At 55.8% G+C, this 21,159-nt stretch overlaps 2 protein-coding genes and 2 non-coding genes across 4 annotated transcripts; 1 reads left to right on the top strand and 3 right to left on the bottom strand.

The window, feature by feature from the left end:
• Window positions 1-4,806: 4,806 nt before the first annotated feature.
• On the bottom strand, window positions 4,807-9,594 carry LOC146398108 (uncharacterized). Its single transcript, XM_084984439.1, has 2 exons — window positions 7,698-9,594; window positions 4,807-5,084 (listed from the first exon to the last, which is right to left on the bottom strand). The coding sequence occupies exons 1-2, from the start codon at window positions 8,493-8,495 to the stop codon at window positions 4,950-4,952; spliced, it is 933 nt and encodes a 310-aa protein (XP_084840565.1). The 5' UTR covers window positions 8,496-9,594; the 3' UTR covers window positions 4,807-4,949.
• Window positions 7,397-7,587, bottom strand: LOC146398109 (U2 spliceosomal RNA). Its single transcript, XR_014822104.1, has one exon. It is a non-coding gene; the product is annotated as a U2 spliceosomal RNA (small nuclear RNA).
• A 2,272-nt stretch (window positions 9,595-11,866) lies between the features above and the next one.
• LOC146398106 (uncharacterized) lies at window positions 11,867-20,224 on the top strand. Its single transcript, XM_084983155.1, has 4 exons — window positions 11,867-11,885; window positions 11,966-12,004; window positions 17,681-18,883; window positions 20,100-20,224. The coding sequence occupies exons 1-3, from the start codon at window positions 11,867-11,869 to the stop codon at window positions 18,820-18,822; spliced, it is 1,200 nt and encodes a 399-aa protein (XP_084839281.1). The 3' UTR covers window positions 18,823-18,883; window positions 20,100-20,224.
• On the bottom strand, window positions 17,679-17,869 carry LOC146398107 (U2 spliceosomal RNA). The gene has a single exon (XR_014822103.1). It is a non-coding gene; the product is annotated as a U2 spliceosomal RNA (small nuclear RNA).
• Window positions 20,225-21,159: the final 935 nt, after the last annotated feature.

Genomic DNA, 21,159 nt, shown 5'->3' with positions numbered 1-21,159 from the left:
TGCTGCTCAGATCCATGGTTGCTGTGGCTGTGGTGTAGGCTGGCAGCTATGGCTCTGAGTTGACCCCTGGCCTGGGAACCTCCCTATGCTGAGGGTGCCCTCCTAAAGTAAAAAATAAAATAAAATAGGGAGAATGACAATGCCTGTCTGATTAGGCTGCCTGTGAAGCTACACATGGAAGGGCAGGCGCATGGGGCTGTCTGAATAAGGGCCCTCTAGGGAAAGTCACTTCTTGTCTGTAAGAGAGAGAGAATTCCACTTCAGTGCTGTGCACTGTCTCCACTTACCCACCCTGAGCATTCCTGTTTCACATCCCGCTTTACCTATTTATGTTTCTGCCACCTGCTACGTTGCTATTGACACCCATGAGTGTCACGTGGCATGTGTATAGACATTGAGGTGGGCACACAGACACACAGATGTATAGCTGTCATCACAGATACACCGAAATTAGTGCTGGACTGCTCTTCCCCTCGATGGCAGGGGTTGTATTTGCTGCTGTCTCCTCCGCGCCTGTATTTGTTGACTGAATGGACAGAAGAGGGTGAACTGAGACAATATATCCTAGGCTCAGCCTGCTCCTGACCAGACTCTTCAGCCTCCCATCCCTGGACCTCTGTTCAGATCTGTGAGCGTCAGACCATCTTCTGCTCACTCCTTTGGTTTCCCTGAGAAGGCGGTGGCTACGGTCCAAACACCCAACCATCTGTCCATTTCTCGCCGACTCCCTCCTTGTCCTGCCTGGTGTTCTGGCCTCTTGGGCAGGTGTCTTCGTCCCCATCCTGGGCTGAGTGTGCCCTGAGGGCAGGAACAGCTGCTGGTCCACTCCTGCCCAGGAGTGTCACATCGGTTCCAGGTGATGCAGGATAAAACAAGGAAAGTAAGAGCAACCCAAACCCCAGAAGATGTACTCACCTTTCTAACATACAAAGAGCGCCTCAAAGTTATACTAAAAGGCTAACTATTCCATAGGGGGGAACGTGGGTGAAGACCAGGCACTGAATCATTTCCTAGTTCGTAGAGAAGAAAAAGTGGTTTTGGGATTTCCTCTTGTGGCTCGGCAGGGTGAGAACCCAGCTAGTCTCCATGAGGATGAGGGTTGGATCCCTGGCTTCACTCAGTGGGTTCAGGATCTGGCGTTGCCATGAGCCACTGTGTAGGCTGCAGAAGCAGCTGTGATCTGGCGTTGCTCTGGCGGCTACAGCTCCGATTTGATCCCTAGCCTAGGCACATCCACATGTGGCGTGGGGTGGGGGAGGGGGCTGGGGGAGGCATAAAAGTAAAAATAAAATAAAGTCAACTAAAATAAACTGAGTCAAACATAGACGGTCACTGGAGATCGGCCCTGCTGCGAAACTCCCTGGAGCCCGGCAGCTTGGATACCTGGGCAGCTGGCACCTTCCCTTCAGCTGGTGGGCCTGGTCTCCCCCAGGCCTCACCTCCCTGCCTCTCTCTAGTGTGATTTGTTCTCCCCCCTCGTGGCTCTCGCTTCCCAGCCATTACCACCCTCCTGGGGCTCCACTTGCTGTTTCGTTCTGGTCACCCCCAGTCCCCTCCTGCAGCCAAGGTCTCCCAAAGTGCCAGGCGCCTATGCAGGTGGAGGCTGGACGTCTGTCCCTGTGGGGGTCTGTCTCCTAAGACGCTGCACCATGGCTGCAACCCCCTCTTCATAACCTCCTCCACCTGCAGCCTACTCCCGCCTTAGCCTTGCCTGCATCCCCTCGGAAGGTGAGGGCCTTGAGATAGTTATGGGATGAAGAAGCAGGTGGTCTTAGGTGTGGGGAAAACTGAGGTAGGGAAAAGGCGAGGTAGCTGAGTTCCATGCTTCCTCATGGGATGTTCTGTTCAAAAATGGGGCTGTGGGAGTTCTCCCGTGGCCCAGCAGCTTGGGTATCCAGTGTTGTCACTGCAGTGACTCAGATTCGCTCCCTCACTGCAGTGACTCAGATTCGCTCCCTTGCCTGGGAAGTTCCGAATGTCAGACAGGTGTGGCCTCCCCCCAAAATGGAGCTGCTAAGCATGATCTGAGAGTGGAGTTTTCTTCTGTCTGATGTCTAAATGTTGTTCCTCAGGCACCTGCATAAACCCAGGTTTTGTTTGGTTGGTTGGTTGGTTGGTTGTTGGGTCTTTTTAGGGCTGAACCTGTGGCACATGGAAGTTCCCAGGCTAGGGGTGGAACTGGAGCCTCAGCTGCTGGCCAACACCACAGCCACAGCAACGCCAGAGCCTTAACCCACTGGGCGAGGCCCGGGATTGAACCCAAGTCCTCATGCAAACCGGTCGGGTTTGTTACTGCTGAGCCACGATGGGAACCTCACAGGCCCAGTGTTAGGGCTGGTGGTCCCAACCAGTCTTCGCCATCTTGACCTGGACAGCAGCCAACTCCAAGTTCCTGGAAAACAATTAAGCCTCTGTTATTAGAAGGGAGCCATAAGTCCGAGGGGTTATCTAGAGGGGTGGTTAAAGAGCCCCCAAATAATTAAGGCAAAGTTCCCTTGGGATGCCGCAGGTTAAATATGGCATTGTCACTGCTGTGGCTGGGGTCACAGCGGAGGCATGGGTCCCACTCCTGGCCTGAGAACTTGTATATCCTGGGGGCACCGCCAAAAGAAATGAGGGGGAGCTGGGTCAGTGAAGGCTGCTTACAAGCGGGGGTGGGGTGGGGCGTTACGCTCATCTAAATGTGAGCTCACCTCCACGCACACCAAAGGAACCAACAAACCTGAAAGAGTGCAGATTTTCCATTCCCACCTTCAAACTGTCAGAAAGGAAGCCTCCAGGAGGCCAAGCGACCTGCACACCTTGACACCCTCCCGGCTCCACGTTCCTTCAGGAATCAGGCGCCCACAGACACCTCCACCAGGGGGCAGCATCTCCTGCCCAGCCCTTGGCTGGGCCCTGGGACTTGGTTTTGTTTTGGATGCGCTGCCTCTGAACCCGCCTCTGGTAGGGGAAGAGGAGGCGCCTAAGGGTTCCTTCCACACGTTTTCTCTGGTCGCGCTCCTTCTAAGAAGTAGGTTGTGTCTCCCGCATTTCATTCTGGGGGAAACACAGCTAGGATTTGAAATCCGGGTCTTGGTGATTCCCAGGCTGAAGCTGCTCCCGGGCAGCCACTTGCCCGGCCCATCCCCACTCCTGCAGGCGCCTCTCCTCCTTCATTTGTGCCCTCAGACAGGTGCTCGGTTAGGCTGCTGAGGAGACAAGGATGTCCTCGGCCGCTTGCCGGGTGCGTTCCATCCATCCTGTAGCCTCTCCTCCAAGAAATCCTTCCTCTCCAGTAAAGGCCTGAGCATTCAGTACTACCCAGACCTTGCCCAGAAGGGCAGGATTTTATAGGCATCCCTGGTGACCACCGAGGTCTCAAGGATCCTAGACCAGGAAACTTCCAGCTAAGGGTCGATGCTTGGTTCCCATAGTCAGGGAACCCCCTGAGTACATTTAACCATGCCATTGTGGAGTTCCCATTGTGGCTCAGTGGTAATGAACCCGACCAGTATCCCTGAGGATGCAGGCTCCATCCTTGGCCTCCCTCGGTGGGTTAAGGATTCGGCATTGCCATGAGCTGCGGCGTAGGACGCAGACGCGGCTCGGATCTGGCGTTGCTGTGGCTGTGGCAGAGGCCGGCAGCTGTAGCTCCCATTAGACCCCTAGCCTGGGAACTTCCACGTGCTGCAGGTGCAGCCCCCAAAAAGCAAAAGACATTAATTTTGAAAAAATCGTCCCATTGTGCAGTCATGAATCCTGCAAGCTTTCCTGACTGCCCACTGTGTGGCAGGCGTGGTGCTGGGCACTGCAGAGCTGTGGATGACAAGAGCCAGCTCCTGGGCTCGGCACTTCGTCTGCTGGGGAGATGGCTCTAAGGAAGAACAACCCCTCAGCAGCTAGAAGTTGACCCCGGCTGGGGCGTCTGCAGGAGGTGGCGTGCAGGTCCCAGCCAATCTGTCCTCTCTGGAATGAATGCTCTGGAGTGACTCCTTATCACTGAAAACCTTGGCTCTAAGGTCGCCAATTGGAGAGCGCTTCAAGAGCAATCCCCTACCCCCCAAGCCTGGACTCATCTAAAGTAGCTCCCTGCCCAGTTACTCTCCAGCCCATCTCCCTGTTTCATTTTCCTTGCTTGTACGGGTCGTGATCTGAAATTCTCTCTTTGCAGTCATTGTCTGTGTCCCCCATTGCCCAATATGATGTACACTCCGTGAGGGCAGGTCCCAGACTGGGGTGTGGAGGTGGAGACCGGAGTTCCCACTTACCTCTTCTTGGTCTTTTCTAGGGCCGCACCCGAGGCACAGGGAGGTTCCCAGGCTAGGGGTCTAATCAGAGCTGTGGCCGCTGGCCTACTCCACAGTCACAGCAACGCGGGACCTGAGCCCCGTCTTCAACCTACACCACGGCTCACGGCGACGCCGGATCCTTAACCCCCGGGGCAAGGCCAGGGATCGAACCCGCAACCTCACGGTTCCTCGTCGGATTCGTTAACCACTGAGCCACCGATGGGAACTCCCTGGAATTCCTACTTAGAAGAGACTGGATTGGGGTAGGTCCACGGCCTGAGGCTGTCCTGACAAACCGGGCCCCTTTCTTCACCCTCATCTTGCCCCATCTCCTTCCCACTTGTTCAATACCTTCCCTGGCAAACACAAAAGATGAATTGCCACTTCCATCCCCTTCATCAGATAGTCCAGTGACAGTCTCCCTCTTGGGTGAGGCCCAGAAGATCTTGGAGAAATGCTAAAGAAGTTTCAAAGATTGTGGAAGAAACAAAACAATGGGCGTGTTTTCAGCTCCCATTTGTTTGGTTTCATAGACAATGCAGCATTTGTTCAAAGCCCAGGTTAGTTAATTTCTAGCTGGGTGACCTGGGCCAGGGATCAGATCCAAGCCACAGCTGTGCCTTGTGCAGGAGCAGTTTCCACCTAGACGCCGCCGCACCTGCGGCGTCGCTGGATGCTTTAACACACCGTGCCAGGCTGGGGATTGAACCTGCGTCTCGGCCCTGCAGAGCCGCTGCTGATCCTGTTGCGCCACCGTGGGAACGCCTCAGTTTCTTCTTTTCGGGTAAACATACCTGGTTTGAGTTGTGTCAACTGCAAACAAAATAGAAGCAGCTCACCTAAATGTTGAGAGGTGTAGGTTATTCAGCAGAGGCAAGGGGTGGGGGAAATCAGTTTTTGCAACGAAAGACCTGGCAGTCCGAACATCAAAGGACTGCTGCTCCTAAAAGAAAACAAGGGGAGTTCCCACTGGGGCTCAGCCGTTAACGAAGCCGACTAGCATCCACGAGGTCACGGGTTTGATCCCTGGCCTCGCTCAGTGGGTTAAGGATCCAGCGTTGCCGAGAGCCGTGGTGTAGGTCACAGACGCGGCTCGGATCCGGAGTTGGCTGTGGCTGTGGCGCAGGGCCGGCGGCTACAGCTCCAACTGGATCACTAGCCTGGGAACCTCCATATGCTGCAGGTGTGCCCCCCCCCCAAAAAAAAAGACAAAAAAAAAAAAAAAGAAAGAAGGAAAATAGGGGATACAGCAGAAATTGGCACAACATTGTAAATCAAGTATAATTTTTAAAAAAAGGAAGGAAGAGAAAGAAAAAGAAGGAAGGAGGGAAGGAAAGAAAGGAAGACAGACAGACAGACAGAAAGAAAAACAAGGGAGTTCCTTGGTGGCTCAGCATATTAGGGACCCGGAATTGTCACTGCTGTGGTGAGGGATGGATCCCTGGCCCAGAAGCTTCCGTATGCCCTGGTCAAGGACCAAAAAGAAATAAAAACAAAAGAAAACCAGGTAAGCAATTCAGTGCTTCTATTTATGGGAAGATCTAGGAATCTAGGCTCGCTGAAATCATTCCTTTAATATGCACCTCAGATATCCGGGCCCCGAATCCTATTGTGCTCTGCTTTCATGTCGTTTTGTTGTTTTGCCTTTTTTTTTTTTTTTTTTTTTGTCTTTTTGCTATTTCTTTGGGCCGCTCCCGCGGCATATGGAGGTTCCCGGGCTAGGGGTCCAATCAGAGCTGTAGCCGCCGGCCTACGCCAGAGCCACAGCAACGGGGGATCGGAGCCGCGTCTGCGACCTACACCACAGCTCACGGCAACGCCGGATCGTGAACCCACTGAGCAAGGGCAGGGACCGAACCCGCAACCTCATAGTTCCTAGTCGGATTCGTTAACCACTGTGCCACGACGGGAACTCCTGTTGTTTTGCTTTTTGTTTTTTGCCATGCTGGCAGCACGTGCAAGTACCCAGGCCAAGGAGGGAACCTGCACCAGATCCTTAGCCCACGGAGCCAGCGAACTCCTGGGGGTTTTTTGGTTTTAAACGATCCTGTGCTTTCTAATCTAGACGGGCCTCAGGGTGCACCCATGTAAACTGATGGTTTAATGGCTGTAACATCCTTTGTTGACTACTGCAATCATTTAGTTTCTCCTTTGTGGCAGGCCCAACTCAGACTTGATCTCTGAAACTTGCTTTCCGCCACAGTGTAAGGGAACAAATGCATATTCCTCAGCAAATCATCCCGCGGCTGCAAAGGTCTTGTCCAGTGGTTAAAACGCTGCTTTCCCGGTTGGGCAGGAGACACAGCCCAGTAATTAAAACCACCAGGCCCCCCCCCCGGGGGGGGGTTGGCGGGGAGGGGGAGGGAGTTCCGGTCGTGGTGCCGAGAACATGAATCCCACGAGGAACCAGAAGGTTGCAGGTTCTATCCCTGGCCTTGCGCAGTGGGTCAAGCATCCGGTGGTAAAGGCCGGCAGCTGTGGCTCCAAACCCAGCCCTAGTCTGGGAACCTCCACACTCCGCGAACGCGGCCCTGAAGAACAAAACAAAACACCCGCCCAAACAGCCACCAACTGCCGCGGAACCAACATAAACACACTGAAAGCACCTTAAACGAAGAAAGACTTGAGGCGTAAAGTAAAACTCAAAGCCGGAGTTCCCGTCGTGGCGCAGTGGTTAACGAATCGGTTGCGGGTTCAAGCCCTGGCCTTGCTCCGTGGGTTAAGGATCCGGCGTGGCGGTGCCGAGAACTGTGGTGGAGGTTGCAGACGTGGCTCGGATTCCGCGTTGCTGTGGCTCTGGCGTAGGCGGGCAGCTGCAGCCCCGGTTCGACCCCCAGCCCGGGAACCTCCACATGCCGCGGGAGCGGCCAAGCAAATGGCACCAAGACCCGAAGAAGAAAAAGAAAAAAAACAAAAAACAAAAAACAAACTCAAATCCACCTACAGCAGCCAGCTAGAGAACACGGCTATAAAACTCCGCCTCCAAACTTCCCACAGAAAAAAAGCTTCATAACAGAAAGACGACGTAATGGACAACATGATAGAATAAAACTTCCCTTCAAACGCTCTTCTAGCCGCCAAGGTGACGCCCCTTCTACTTTTCAAACCCTGTCGTGTTCCCCCGCAGGGGGTGCACCGTTCCCGGAAGTACTGCAATACCAGGTCGATGCGTGGAGTGGACGGAGCAAGCTCCTACTCCAACTCCCAGCTCCAAAAATCCATTTAATATATTGTCCTCGGATAGAGGACGTATCAGATATTAAACTGATAAGAACAGATACTACACTTGATCTTAGCCAAAAGGCCGAGAAGCGATGCCCGCCCCCACCCCCAGCGCCCGCACCGCCCGGCCCGCAGCCACACTCAACTCACGGTGACCCCCACCACCCCGCGCTCCCGCTCGCCCCTCCTTCGCCTCCCTCGCACCACTGCGGCGGGCGCTACGCCGGCCTCTCCCGCGGATGTTTTCCTCCCTACATCGTCAAAGACGACTCCTCCACCGCTCGCGGCCTCGCCGGCCTCGGGCTGGGGCGACCTTTGCCGTTTGCATGTCCCGCCCGGTCCCAACCGAGCAGGCGTGGCCAAGGCGGGCTCGCCGGGCCCTGGGGACCGCCTCCCGGCGCCCGGCACCCGGCGCGCAGGCCGGGCCGCAGAGGATGCCCTTCGTCTTTGGCACCCCAAGCCGACAGGAGAGACGCGGTGGGCGGCCGGAGGGGCCGGGGGAAGGAGCTGCTGGCGGAGATTTTCCTGAAGCCAAAGTGTGCCAATGGCCTCCGACTGCGGAGGGACGAGCTTCGTGCCGTCGTCGCAGGAGGGCCTGGTTCTGAGTCCCGGCCTTGGCAGGTCTGGAGCGATGCTTCCCGCGGCGCCGTCAGCTCCCAGCCAGGCGGCGGGCGTGCGGGTGGGGAGGGCCCGGCCGGGCCGACGCCAGGAGCCTCCCCAGCTCCAGCGCCTGCGTCTGCCGGCCGCCTCCACGGACCGGGCCGTCGGAGAGCGCCCTCTGCCCGAGACGTCGATCCCTACACCCCCTCCGCCCCCGGCCGCTTGTGGCCACAGCTCCTCGCCGCAGGCCTCGCGCTGGGCTCTTGCGCACCCCGCCCCGCGTCTGCCTGCCGCCCTCCTCCTTCGTGCTCCCTCCCAGCCGGTGCTTCTTTTCCAGTCCACCCTTCCCCACCCGCCGCCGAAACCGGAGGGGACCCTCCTCAGCCCTTGTCGCCCCGTCATCCCAGCGCTAGCCCGGGGGCCGGCCTGGAAGGGGGTGCACGGTAGACGCTCGTTGAGCGAGTGAAAGAGGCGCAGAACAGACGGAATCGGACGAGCCGTTAGGAGGGTACGGGCCGGTCCAGGGCTGAAGGGAGGGAAGAGGTGGCCAGGCGGCGGCAGGACACCCGAGAGGCGAGGGGACTGTCAGGGCCGCTCTGGGCGTCGAGGCCAGTCCGGGAGGATCAGCTCTGAGCTGCGGTGGGGGCTCACACCACAGCTGTGGCAACACCGGATCCACAGCACACTGTGCCGGGTGGGCTACTGAGCCTGCAAGCCGGTGCTCCTGAGACCCCACCCGTCCCCCCGGGCCTCCGTGGGAACTCTAGGTACCATTTGCTTTCTATGGCCACGCCGTCGTCGGCACATGGAATTTCCTAGGCTAGGGGCCAAATCAGAGCTACGGCTGCCGGCCCTCGCCACAGCCACGGGGACGCTGAGCCACGTCTGTGACCTCCACCGCAGCTCACCGCAACGCCCGATCCCCGACCCCCTGAGCGAGGCCAGGCATTGCACCGGGATCCTGGTGGATACCAGTTGGATTGGTTTCTGCTGGACCCCAGCAATGGGAACTCTTAGGAGGGCCCTTTGAATACACTACCTCTTCGCTAGAGTCTAAGGTAGAGGGGGTGCCTCGTGGGCTTACTGGGCTTTTTGGTGCTCCCTGCAATGTGTGGGCCAAGGCAAGTGCCTCGCTCCCTTCCCTCCACTCTAATCCCCACTGCGTTATTATTAGCCCCGTTCTGCTCACCGGAGCTGTCACAGGCACAGGCCACCTGGAGCGCTGGGCATGTGGGAGCGCTGGGTCCTAATTGGGATGTGTTGTGAGGGTAGAGTACACGTGGGGTTTAAAAGACAGCCTTCAAGGAGTTCCCGCTGTGGCTCCAAGCGGTCAGGGCCTCTTGGGAGCGCTGGCACGCAGGTTCCCTCCTCAGGCTAAGGATCCCGTTGTTGCTGCTGCTGCTGTGGCTTCCATAGTGACTGTGATTGGGATCTGGGCCTCAGCCTGGGAACTTCATATGCGACGGGTCAACCAACCAAAAAAAAAAAAAAAGAAAAAAAGAAAAAAGGACAAGAATTTAGTATCCAAAGCGGTAAAGTATCTCAGTAATTTGGACACTGATTACATAGATTCAAGCGATAGTTTAGATATACTGAGTTTAATAAAACATGAAACTTAATTTCACTTGTTTTCACTATTTTCTTATGTGGCTAGGAAGACTTAAAGTTACGTGTAAGTGGAGTTCCTGTGGCTCCGTGGAGTAAGGATCCTTTGCTGTGTTTCAGGCAGCGTGGTTTGGATCCCTGACTTGCACCGTGGGGTTCAAGTTCCAGTGTTACCACCGATTTGGCTGGGATTTGATTCCTTGCCCGGGAACCTCCACATGGCGTGGGTGAGGGGGAAAGGAAGAAGAAAGTACCCGCGTGCGTCACCTGTTTCTAGTGGAAAGCACTCTGCCAGACTGAAGTTCAGAGAGGCCAAGCAGCTTGCCTAGGATCATACAGCCAATGTGAAGCCAAGTCAGGGCTTGCATCCAAGCATCCAGCTAACCATGTGGGACCTCAGTCTTTTTAAACTGGGGTTGATTTTATTTTATTTTTTTTAATAGTTATAATGGGAGTTCTTGTTATGGCCAGCAATAGTGAACCTGACTAGTATCCACGAGGACTTGGGTTCCGTCCTTGGCCTGGCCCACTGGGTTGAGGATCCAGCGTTTCGGTGAGCTGTGGTTGTAGGTGGAAGATGCTGCTCAGATCCATGGTTGCTGTGGCTGTGGTGTAGGCTGGCAGCTATGGCTCTGAGTTGACCCCTGGCCTGGGAACCTCCCTATGCTGAGGGTGCCCTCCTAAAGTAAAAAATAAAATAAAATAGGGAGAATGACAATGCCTGTCTGATTAGGCTGCCTGTGAAGCTACACATGGAAGGGCAGGCGCATGGGGCTGTCTGAATAAGGGCCCTCTAGGGAAAGTCACTTCTTGTCTGTAAGAGAGAGAGAATTCCACTTCAGTGCTGTGCACTGTCTCCACTTACCCACCCTGAGCATTCCTGTTTCACATCCCGCTTTACCTATTTATGTTTCTGCCACCTGCTACGTTGCTATTGACACCCATGAGTGTCACGTGGCATGTGTATAGACATTGAGGTGGGCACACAGACACACAGATGTATAGCTGTCATCACAGATACACCGAAATTAGTGCTGGACTGCTCTTCCCCTCGATGGCAGGGGTTGTATTTGCTGCTGTCTCCTCCGCGCCTGTATTTGTTGACTGAATGGACAGAAGAGGGTGAACTGAGACAATATATCCTAGGCTCAGCCTGCTCCTGACCAGACTCTTCAGCCTCCCATCCCTGGACCTCTGTTCAGATCTGTGAGCGTCAGACCATCTTCTGCTCACTCCTTTGGTTTCCCTGAGAAGGCGGTGGCTACGGTCCAAACACCCAACCATCTGTCCATTTCTCGCCGACTCCCTCCTTGTCCTGCCTGGTGTTCTGGCCTCTTGGGCAGGTGTCTTCGTCCCCATCCTGGGCTGAGTGTGCCCTGAGGGCAGGAACAGCTGCTGGTCCACTCCTGCCCAGGAGTGTCACATCGGTTCCAGGTGATGCAGGATAAAACAAGGAAAGTAAGAGCAACCCAAACCCCAGAAGATGTACTCACCTTTCTAACATACAAAGAGCGCCTCAAAGTTATACTAAAAGGCTAACTATTCCATAGGGGGGAACGTGGGTGAAGACCAGGCACTGAATCATTTCCTAGTTCGTAGAGAAGAAAAAGTGGTTTTGGGATTTCCTCTTGTGGCTCGGCAGGGTGAGAACCCAGCTAGTCTCCATGAGGATGAGGGTTGGATCCCTGGCTTCACTCAGTGGGTTCAGGATCTGGCGTTGCCATGAGCCACTGTGTAGGCTGCAGAAGCAGCTGTGATCTGGCGTTGCTCTGGCGGCTACAGCTCCGATTTGATCCCTAGCCTAGGCACATCCACATGTGGCGTGGGGTGGGGGAGGGGGCTGGGGGAGGCATAAAAGTAAAAATAAAATAAAGTCAACTAAAATAAACTGAGTCAAACATAGACGGTCACTGGAGATCGGCCCTGCTGCGAAACTCCCTGGAGCCCGGCAGCTTGGATACCTGGGCAGCTGGCACCTTCCCTTCAGCTGGTGGGCCTGGTCTCCCCCAGGCCTCACCTCCCTGCCTCTCTCTAGTGTGATTTGTTCTCCCCCCTCGTGGCTCTCGCTTCCCAGCCATTACCACCCTCCTGGGGCTCCACTTGCTGTTTCGTTCTGGTCACCCCCAGTCCCCTCCTGCAGCCAAGGTCTCCCAAAGTGCCAGGCGCCTATGCAGGTGGAGGCTGGACGTCTGTCCCTGTGGGGGTCTGTCTCCTAAGACGCTGCACCATGGCTGCAACCCCCTCTTCATAACCTCCTCCACCTGCAGCCTACTCCCGCCTTAGCCTTGCCTGCATCCCCTCGGAAGGTGAGGGCCTTGAGATAGTTATGGGATGAAGAAGCAGGTGGTCTTAGGTGTGGGGAAAACTGAGGTAGGGAAAAGGCGAGGTAGCTGAGTTCCATGCTTCCTCATGGGATGTTCTGTTCAAAAATGGGGCTGTGGGAGTTCTCCCGTGGCCCAGCAGCTTGGGTATCCAGTGTTGTCACTGCAGTGACTCAGATTCGCTCCCTCACTGCAGTGACTCAGATTCGCTCCCTTGCCTGGGAAGTTCCGAATGTCAGACAGGTGTGGCCTCCCCCCAAAATGGAGCTGCTAAGCATGATCTGAGAGTGGAGTTTTCTTCTGTCTGATGTCTAAATGTTGTTCCTCAGGCACCTGCATAAACCCAGGTTTTGTTTGGTTGGTTGGTTGGTTGGTTGTTGGGTCTTTTTAGGGCTGAACCTGTGGCACATGGAAGTTCCCAGGCTAGGGGTGGAACTGGAGCCTCAGCTGCTGGCCAACACCACAGCCACAGCAACGCCAGAGCCTTAACCCACTGGGCGAGGCCCGGGATTGAACCCAAGTCCTCATGCAAACCGGTCGGGTTTGTTACTGCTGAGCCACGATGGGAACCTCACAGGCCCAGTGTTAGGGCTGGTGGTCCCAACCAGTCTTCGCCATCTTGACCTGGACAGCAGCCAACTCCAAGTTCCTGGAAAACAATTAAGCCTCTGTTATTAGAAGGGAGCCATAAGTCCGAGGGGTTATCTAGAGGGGTGGTTAAAGAGCCCCCAAATAATTAAGGCAAAGTTCCCTTGGGATGCCGCAGGTTAAATATGGCATTGTCACTGCTGTGGCTGGGGTCACAGCGGAGGCATGGGTCCCACTCCTGGCCTGAGAACTTGTATATCCTGGGGGCACCGCCAAAAGAAATGAGGGGGAGCTGGGTCAGTGAAGGCTGCTTACAAGCGGGGGTGGGGTGGGGCGTTACGCTCATCTAAATGTGAGCTCACCTCCACGCACACCAAAGGAACCAACAAACCTGAAAGAGTGCAGATTTTCCATTCCCACCTTCAAACTGTCAGAAAGGAAGCCTCCAGGAGGCCAAGCGACCTGCACACCTTGACACCCTCCCGGCTCCACGTTCCTTCAGGAATCAGGCGCCCACAGACACCTCCACCAGGGGGCAGCATCTCCTGCCCAGCCCTTGGCTGGGCCCTGGGACTTGGTTTTGTTTTGGATGCGCTGCCTCTGAACCCGCCTCTGGTAGGGGAAGAGGAGGCGCCTAAGGGTTCCTTCCACACGTTTTCTCTGGTCGCGCTCCTTCTAAGAAGTAGGTTGTGTCTCCCGCATTTCATTCTGGGGGAAACACAGCTAGGATTTGAAATCCGGGTCTTGGTGATTCCCAGGCTGAAGCTGCTCCCGGGCAGCCACTTGCCCGGCCCATCCCCACTCCTGCAGGCGCCTCTCCTCCTTCATTTGTGCCCTCAGACAGGTGCTCGGTTAGGCTGCTGAGGAGACAAGGATGTCCTCGGCCGCTTGCCGGGTGCGTTCCATCCATCCTGTAGCCTCTCCTCCAAGAAATCCTTCCTCTCCAGTAAAGGCCTGAGCATTCAGTACTACCCAGACCTTGCCCAGAAGGGCAGGATTTTATAGGCATCCCTGGTGACCACCGAGGTCTCAAGGATCCTAGACCAGGAAACTTCCAGCTAAGGGTCGATGCTTGGTTCCCATAGTCAGGGAACCCCCTGAGTACATTTAACCATGCCATTGTGGAGTTCCCATTGTGGCTCAGTGGTAATGAACCCGACCAGTATCCCTGAGGATGCAGGCTCCATCCTTGGCCTCCCTCGGTGGGTTAAGGATTCGGCATTGCCATGAGCTGCGGCGTAGGACGCAGACGCGGCTCGGATCTGGCGTTGCTGTGGCTGTGGCAGAGGCCGGCAGCTGTAGCTCCCATTAGACCCCTAGCCTGGGAACTTCCACGTGCTGCAGGTGCAGCCCCCAAAAAGCAAAAGACATTAATTTTGAAAAAATCGTCCCATTGTGCAGTCATGAATCCTGCAAGCTTTCCTGACTGCCCACTGTGTGGCAGGCGTGGTGCTGGGCACTGCAGAGCTGTGGATGACAAGAGCCAGCTCCTGGGCTCGGCACTTCGTCTGCTGGGGAGATGGCTCTAAGGAAGAACAACCCCTCAGCAGCTAGAAGTTGACCCCGGCTGGGGCGTCTGCAGGAGGTGGCGTGCAGGTCCCAGCCAATCTGTCCTCTCTGGAATGAATGCTCTGGAGTGACTCCTTATCACTGAAAACCTTGGCTCTAAGGTCGCCAATTGGAGAGCGCTTCAAGAGCAATCCCCTACCCCCCAAGCCTGGACTCATCTAAAGTAGCTCCCTGCCCAGTTACTCTCCAGCCCATCTCCCTGTTTCATTTTCCTTGCTTGTACGGGTCGTGATCTGAAATTCTCTCTTTGCAGTCATTGTCTGTGTCCCCCATTGCCCAATATGATGTACACTCCGTGAGGGCAGGTCCCAGACTGGGGTGTGGAGGTGGAGACCGGAGTTCCCACTTACCTCTTCTTGGTCTTTTCTAGGGCCGCACCCGAGGCACAGGGAGGTTCCCAGGCTAGGGGTCTAATCAGAGCTGTGGCCGCTGGCCTACTCCACAGTCACAGCAACGCGGGACCTGAGCCCCGTCTTCAACCTACACCACGGCTCACGGCGACGCCGGATCCTTAACCCCCGGGGCAAGGCCAGGGATCGAACCCGCAACCTCACGGTTCCTCGTCGGATTCGTTAACCACTGAGCCACCGATGGGAACTCCCTGGAATTCCTACTTAGAAGAGACTGGATTGGGGTAGGTCCACGGCCTGAGGCTGTCCTGACAAACCGGGCCCCTTTCTTCACCCTCATCTTGCCCCATCTCCTTCCCACTTGTTCAATACCTTCCCTGGCAAACACAAAAGATGAATTGCCACTTCCATCCCCTTCATCAGATAGTCCAGTGACAGTCTCCCTCTTGGGTGAGGCCCAGAAGATCTTGGAGAAATGCTAAAGAAGTTTCAAAGATTGTGGAAGAAACAAAACAATGGGCGTGTTTTCAGCTCCCATTTGTTTGGTTTCATAGACAATGCAGCATTTGTTCAAAGCCCAGGTTAGTTAATTTCTAGCTGGGTGACCTGGGCCAGGGATCAGATCCAAGCCACAGCTGTGCCTTGTGCAGGAGCAGTTTCCACCTAGACGCCGCCGCACCTGCGGCGTCGCTGGATGCTTTAACACACCGTGCCAGGCTGGGGATTGAACCTGCGTCTCGGCCCTGCAGAGCCGCTGCTGATCCTGTTGCGCCACCGTGGGAACGCCTCAGTTTCTTCTTTTCGGGTAAACATACCTGGTTTGAGTTGTGTCAACTGCAAACAAAATAGAAGCAGCTCACCTAAATGTTGAGAGGTGTAGGTTATTCAGCAGAGGCAAGGGGTGGGGGAAATCAGTTTTTGCAACGAAAGACCTGGCAGTCCGAACATCAAAGGACTGCTGCTCCTAAAAGAAAACAAGGGGAGTTCCCACTGGGGCTCAGCCGTTAACGAAGCCGACTAGCATCCACGAGGTCACGGGTTTGATCCCTGGCCTCGCTCAGTGGGTTAAGGATCCAGCGTTGCCGAGAGCCGTGGTGTAGGTCACAGACGCGGCTCGGATCCGGAGTTGGCTGTGGCTGTGGCGCAGGGCCGGCGGCTACAGCTCCAACTGGATCCCTAGCCTGGGAACCTCCATATGCTGCAGGTGTGCCCCCCCCCCCCCAAAAAAAAGACAAAAAAAAAAAAAAGAAAGAAAGAAGGAAAATAGGGGATACAGCAGAAATTGGCACAACATTGTAAATCAAGTATAATTTTTAAAAAAAGGAAGGAAGAGAAAGAAAAAGAAGGAAGGAGGGAAGGAAAGAAAGGAAGACAGACAGACAGACAGAAAGAAAAACAAGGGAGTTCCTTGGTGGCTCAGCATATTAGGGACCCGGAATTGTCACTGCTGTGGTGAGGGATGGATCCCTGGCCCAGAAGCTTCCGTATGCCCTGGTCAAGGACCAAAAAGAAATAAAAACAAAAGAAAACCAGGTAAGCAATTCAGTGCTTCTATTTATGGGAAGATCTAGGAATCTAGGCTCGCTGAAATCATTCCTTTAATATGCACCTCAGATATCCGGGCCCCGAATCCTATTGTGCTCTGCTTTCATGTCGTTTTGTTGTTTTGCCTTTTTTTTTTTTTTTTTTTTGTCTTTTTGCTATTTCTTTGGGCCGCTCCCGCGGCATATGGAGGTTCCCGGGCTAGGGGTCCAATCAGAGCTGTAGCCGCCGGCCTACGCCAGAGCCACAGCAACGGGGGATCGGAGCCGCGTCTGCGACCTACACCACAGCTCACGGCAACGCCGGATCGTGAACCCACTGAGCAAGGGCAGGGACCGAACCCGCAACCTCATAGTTCCTAGTCGGATTCGTTAACCACTGTGCCACGACGGGAACTCCTGTTGTTTTGCTTTTTGTTTTTTGCCATGCTGGCAGCACGTGCAAGTACCCAGGCCAAGGAGGGAACCTGCACCAGATCCTTAGCCCACGGAGCCAGCGAACTCCTGGGGGTTTTTTGGTTTTAAACGATCCTGTGCTTTCTAATCTAGACGGGCCTCAGGGTGCACCCATGTAAACTGATGGTTTAATGGCTGTAACATCCTTTGTTGACTACTGCAATCATTTAGTTTCTCCTTTGTGGCAGGCCCAACTCAGACTTGATCTCTGAAACTTGCTTTCCGCCACAGTGTAAGGGAACAAATGCATATTCCTCAGCAAATCATCCCGCGGCTGCAAAGGTCTTGTCCAGTGGTTAAAACGCTGCTTTCCCGGTTGGGCAGGAGACACAGCCCAGTAATTAAAACCACCAGGCCACCCCCCCCCGGGGGGGGGTTGGCGGGGAGGGGGAGGGAGTTCCGGTCGTGGTGCCGAGAACATGAATCCCACGAGGAACCAGAAGGTTGCAGGTTCTATCCCTGGCCTTGCGCAGTGGGTCAAGCATCCGGTGGTAAAGGCCGGCAGCTGTGGCTCCAAACCCAGCCCTAGTCTGGGAACCTCCACACTCCGCGAACGCGGCCCTGAAGAACAAAACAAAACACCCGCCCAAACAGCCACCAACTGCCGCGGAACCAACATAAACACACTGAAAGCACCTTAAACGAAGAAAGACTTGAGGCGTAAAGTAAAACTCAAAGCCGGAGTTCCCGTCGTGGCGCAGTGGTTAACGAATCGGTTGCGGGTTCAAGCCCTGGCCTTGCTCCGTGGGTTAAGGATCCGGCGTGGCGGTGCCGAGAACTGTGGTGGAGGTTGCAGACGTGGCTCGGATTCCGCGTTGCTGTGGCTCTGGCGTAGGCGGGCAGCTGCAGCCCCGGTTCGACCCCCAGCCCGGGAACCTCCACATGCCGCGGGAGCGGCCAAGCAAATGGCACCAAGACCCGAAGAAGAAAAAGAAAAAAAACAAAAAACAAAAAACAAACTCAAATCCACCTACAGCAGCCAGCTAGAGAACACGGCTATAAAACTCAGCCTCCAAACTTCCCACAGAAAAAAAGCTTCATAACAGAAAGACGACGTAATGGGCAACATGATAGAATAAAACTTCCCTTCAAACGCTCTTCTAGCCGCCAAGGTGACGCCCCTTCTACTTTTCAAACCCTGTCGTGTTCCCCCGCAGGGGGTGCACCGTTCCCGGAAGTACTGCAATACCAGGTCGATGCGTGGAGTGGACGGAGCAAGCTCCTACTCCAACTCCCAGCTCCAAAAATCCATTTAATATATTGTCCTCGGATAGAGGACGTATCAGATATTAAACTGATAAGAACAGATACTACACTTGATCTTAGCCAAAAGGCCGAGAAGCGATGCCCGCCCCCACCCCCAGCGCCCGCACCGCCCGGCCCGCAGCCACACTCAACTCACGGTGACCCCCACCACCCCGCGCTCCCGCTCGCCCCTCCTTCGCCTCCCTCGCACCACTGCGGCGGGCGCTACGCCGGCCTCTCCCGCGGATGTTTTCCTCCCTACATCGTCAAAGACGACTCCTCCACCGCTCGCGGCCTCGCCGGCCTCGGGCTGGGGCGACCTTTGCCGTTTGCATGTCCCGCCCGGTCCCAACCGAGCAGGCGTGGCCAAGGCGGGCTCGCCGGGCCCTGGGGACCGCCTCCCGGCGCCCGGCACCCGGCGCGCAGGCCGGGCCGCAGAGGATGCCCTTCGTCTTTGGCACCCCAAGCCGACAGGAGAGACGCGGTGGGCGGCCGGAGGGGCCGGGGGAAGGAGCTGCTGGCGGAGATTTTCCTGAAGCCAAAGTGTGCCAATGGCCTCCGACTGCGGAGGGACGAGCTTCGTGCCGTCGTCGCAGGAGGGCCTGGTTCTGAGTCCCGGGCTTGGCAGGTCTGGAGCGGGGCTTCCCGCGGCGCCGTCAGCTCCCAGCCAGGCGGCGGGCGTGCGGGTGGGGAGGGCCCGGCCGGGCCGACGCCAGGAGCCTCCCCAGCTCCAGCGCCTGCGTCTGCCGGCCGCCTCCACGGACCGGGCCGTCGGAGAGCGCCCTCTGCCCGAGACGTCGATCCCTACACCCCCTCCGCCCCCGGCCGCTTGTGGCCACAGCTCCTCGCCGCAGGCCTCGCGCTGGGCTCTTGCGCACCCCGCCCCGCGTCTGCCTGCCGCCCTCCTCCTTCGTGCTCCCTCCCAGCCGGTGCTTCTTTTCCAGTCCACCCTTCCCCACCCGCCGCCGAAACCGGAGGGGACCCTCCTCAGCCCTTGTCGCCCCGTCATCCCAGCGCTAGCCCGGGGGCCGGCCTGGAAGGGGGTGCACGGTAGACGCTCGTTGAGCGAGTGAAAGAGGCGCAGAACAGACGGAATCGGACGAGCCGTTAGGAGGGTACGGGCCGGTCCAGGGCTGAAGGGAGGGAAGAGGTGGCCAGGCGGCGGCAGGACACCCGAGAGGCGAGGGGACTGTCAGGGCCGCTCTGGGCGTCGAGGCCAGTCCGGGAGGATCAGCTCTGAGCTGCGGTGGGGGCTCACACCACAGCTGTGGCAACACCGGATCCACAGCACACTGTGCCGGGTGGGCTACTGAGCCTGCAAGCCGGTGCTCCTGAGACCCCACCCGTCCCCCCGGGCCTCCGTGGGAACTCTAGGTACCATTTGCTTTCTATGGCCACGCCGTCGTCGGCACATGGAATTTCCTAGGCTAGGGGCCAAATCAGAGCTACGGCTGCCGGCCCTCGCCACAGCCACGGGGACGCTGAGCCACGTCTGTGACCTCCACCGCAGCTCACCGCAACGCCCGATCCCCGACCCCCTGAGCGAGGCCAGGCATTGCACCGGGATCCTGGTGGATACCAGTTGGATTGGTTTCTGCTGGACCCCAGCAATGGGAACTCTTAGGAGGGCCCTTTGAATACACTACCTCTTCGCTAGAGTCTAAGGTAGAGGGGGTGCCTCGTGGGCTTACTGGGCTTTTTGGTGCTCCCTGCAATGTGTGGGCCAAGGCAAGTGCCTCGCTCCCTTCCCTCCACTCTAATCCCCACTGCGTTATTATTAGCCCCGTTCTGCTCACCGGAGCTGTCACAGGCACAGGCCACCTGGAGCGCTGGGCACGTGGGAGCGCTGGGTCCTAATTGGGATGTGTTGTGAGGGTAGAGTACACGTGGGGTTTAAAAGACAGCCTTCAAGGAGTTCCCGCTGTGGCTCCAAGCGGTCAGGGCCTCTTGGGAGCGCTGGCACGCAGGTTCCCTCCTCAGGCTAAGGATCCCGTTGTTGCTGCTGCTGCTGTGGCTTCCATAGTGACTGTGATTGGGATCTGGGCCTCAGCCTGGGAACTTCATATGCGACGGGTCAACCAACCAAAAAAAAAAAAAAGAAAAAAAGAAAAAAGGACAAGAATTTAGTATCCAAAGCGGTAAAGTATCTCAGTAATTTGGACACTGATTACATAGATTCAAGCGATAGTTTAGATATACTGAGTTTAATAAAACATGAAACTTAATTTCACTTGTTTTCACTATTTTCTTATGTGGCTAGGAAGACTTAAAGTTACGTGTAAGTGGAGTTCCTGTGGCTCCGTGGAGTAAGGATCCTTTGCTGTGTTTCAGGCAGCGTGGTTTGGATCCCTGACTTGCACCGTGGGGTTCAAGTTCCAGTGTTACCACCGATTTGGCTGGGATTTGATTCCTTGCCCGGGAACCTCCACATGGCGTGGGTGAGGGGGAAAGGAAGAAGAAAGTACCCGCGTGCGTCACCTGTTTCTAGTGGAAAGCACTCTGCCAGACTGAAGTTCAGAGAGGCCAAGCAGCTTGCCTAGGATCATACAGCCAATGTGAAGCCAAGTCAGGGCTTGCATCCAAGCATCCAGCTAACCATGTGGGACCTCAGTCTTTTTAAACTGGGGTTGATTTTATTTTATTTTTTTTAATAGTTATAATGGGAGTTCTTGTTATGGCCAGCAATAGTGAACCTGACTAGTATCCACGAGGACTTGGGTTCCGTCCTTGGCCTGGCCCACTGGGTTGAGGATCCAGCGTTTCGGTGAGCTGTGGTTGTAGGTGGAAGATGCTGCTCAGATCCATGGTTGCTGTGGCTGTGGTGTAGGCTGGCAGCTATGGCTCTGAGTTGACCCCTGGCCTGGGAACCTCCCTATGCTGAGGGTGCCCTCCTAAAGTAAAAAATAAAATAAAATAGGGAGAATGACAATGCCTGTCTGATTAGGCTGCCTGTGAAGCTACACATGGAAGGGCAGGCGCATGGGGCTGTCTGAATAAGGGCCCTCTAGGGAAAGTCACTTCTTGTCTGTAAGAGAGAGAGAATTCCACTTCAGTGCTGTGCACTGTCTCCACTTACCCACCCTGAGCATTCCTGTTTCACATCCCGCTTTACCTATTTATGTTTCTGCCACCTGCTACGTTGCTATTGACACCCATGAGTGTCACGTGGCATGTGTATAGACATTGAGGTGGGCACACAGACACACAGATGTATAGCTGTCATCACAGATACACCGAAATTAGTGCTGGACTGCTCTTCCCCTCGATGGCAGGGGTTGTATTTGCTGCTGTCTCCTCCGCGCCTGTATTTGTTGACTGAATGGACAGAAGAGGGTGAACTGAGACAATATATCCTAGGCTCAGCCTGCTCCTGACCAGACTCTTCAGCCTC

This window comes from Sus scrofa, chromosome 12, assembly GCF_054392235.1.
Source record: "Sus scrofa isolate SSC_HxYL_T2T_F1_AM1 chromosome 12, Sscrofa_HxYL_maternal_Yorkshire_Landrace_v2.0, whole genome shotgun sequence".
Classification (NCBI taxonomy): Eukaryota; Metazoa; Chordata; class Mammalia; order Artiodactyla; family Suidae; genus Sus; species Sus scrofa.
The sequence above is the reverse complement of the archived record's forward strand: the minus strand, read 5'-3'. Positions and strand labels throughout refer to the sequence as shown.

Bases quoted from the DNA above. Each gene is read 5' to 3' on its own strand.
- LOC146398108 (XM_084984439.1), bottom strand. From the start codon at position 8,495: ATGACGGGGCGACAAGGGCTGAGGAGGGTCCCCTCCGGTTTCGGCGGC. The intron at 5,085-7,697 runs GTGCGAGGGAGG...TTTTGTTTGCAG, and splicing joins GCGTAGCGCCCGCCGCAGTG to TTGACACAACTCAAACCAGG.
- LOC146398106 (XM_084983155.1), top strand. The intron at 12,005-17,680 runs GTGAGGGCCTTG...GTTCCCCCGCAG, and splicing joins TGCCTGCATCCCCTCGGAAG to GGGGTGCACCGTTCCCGGAA.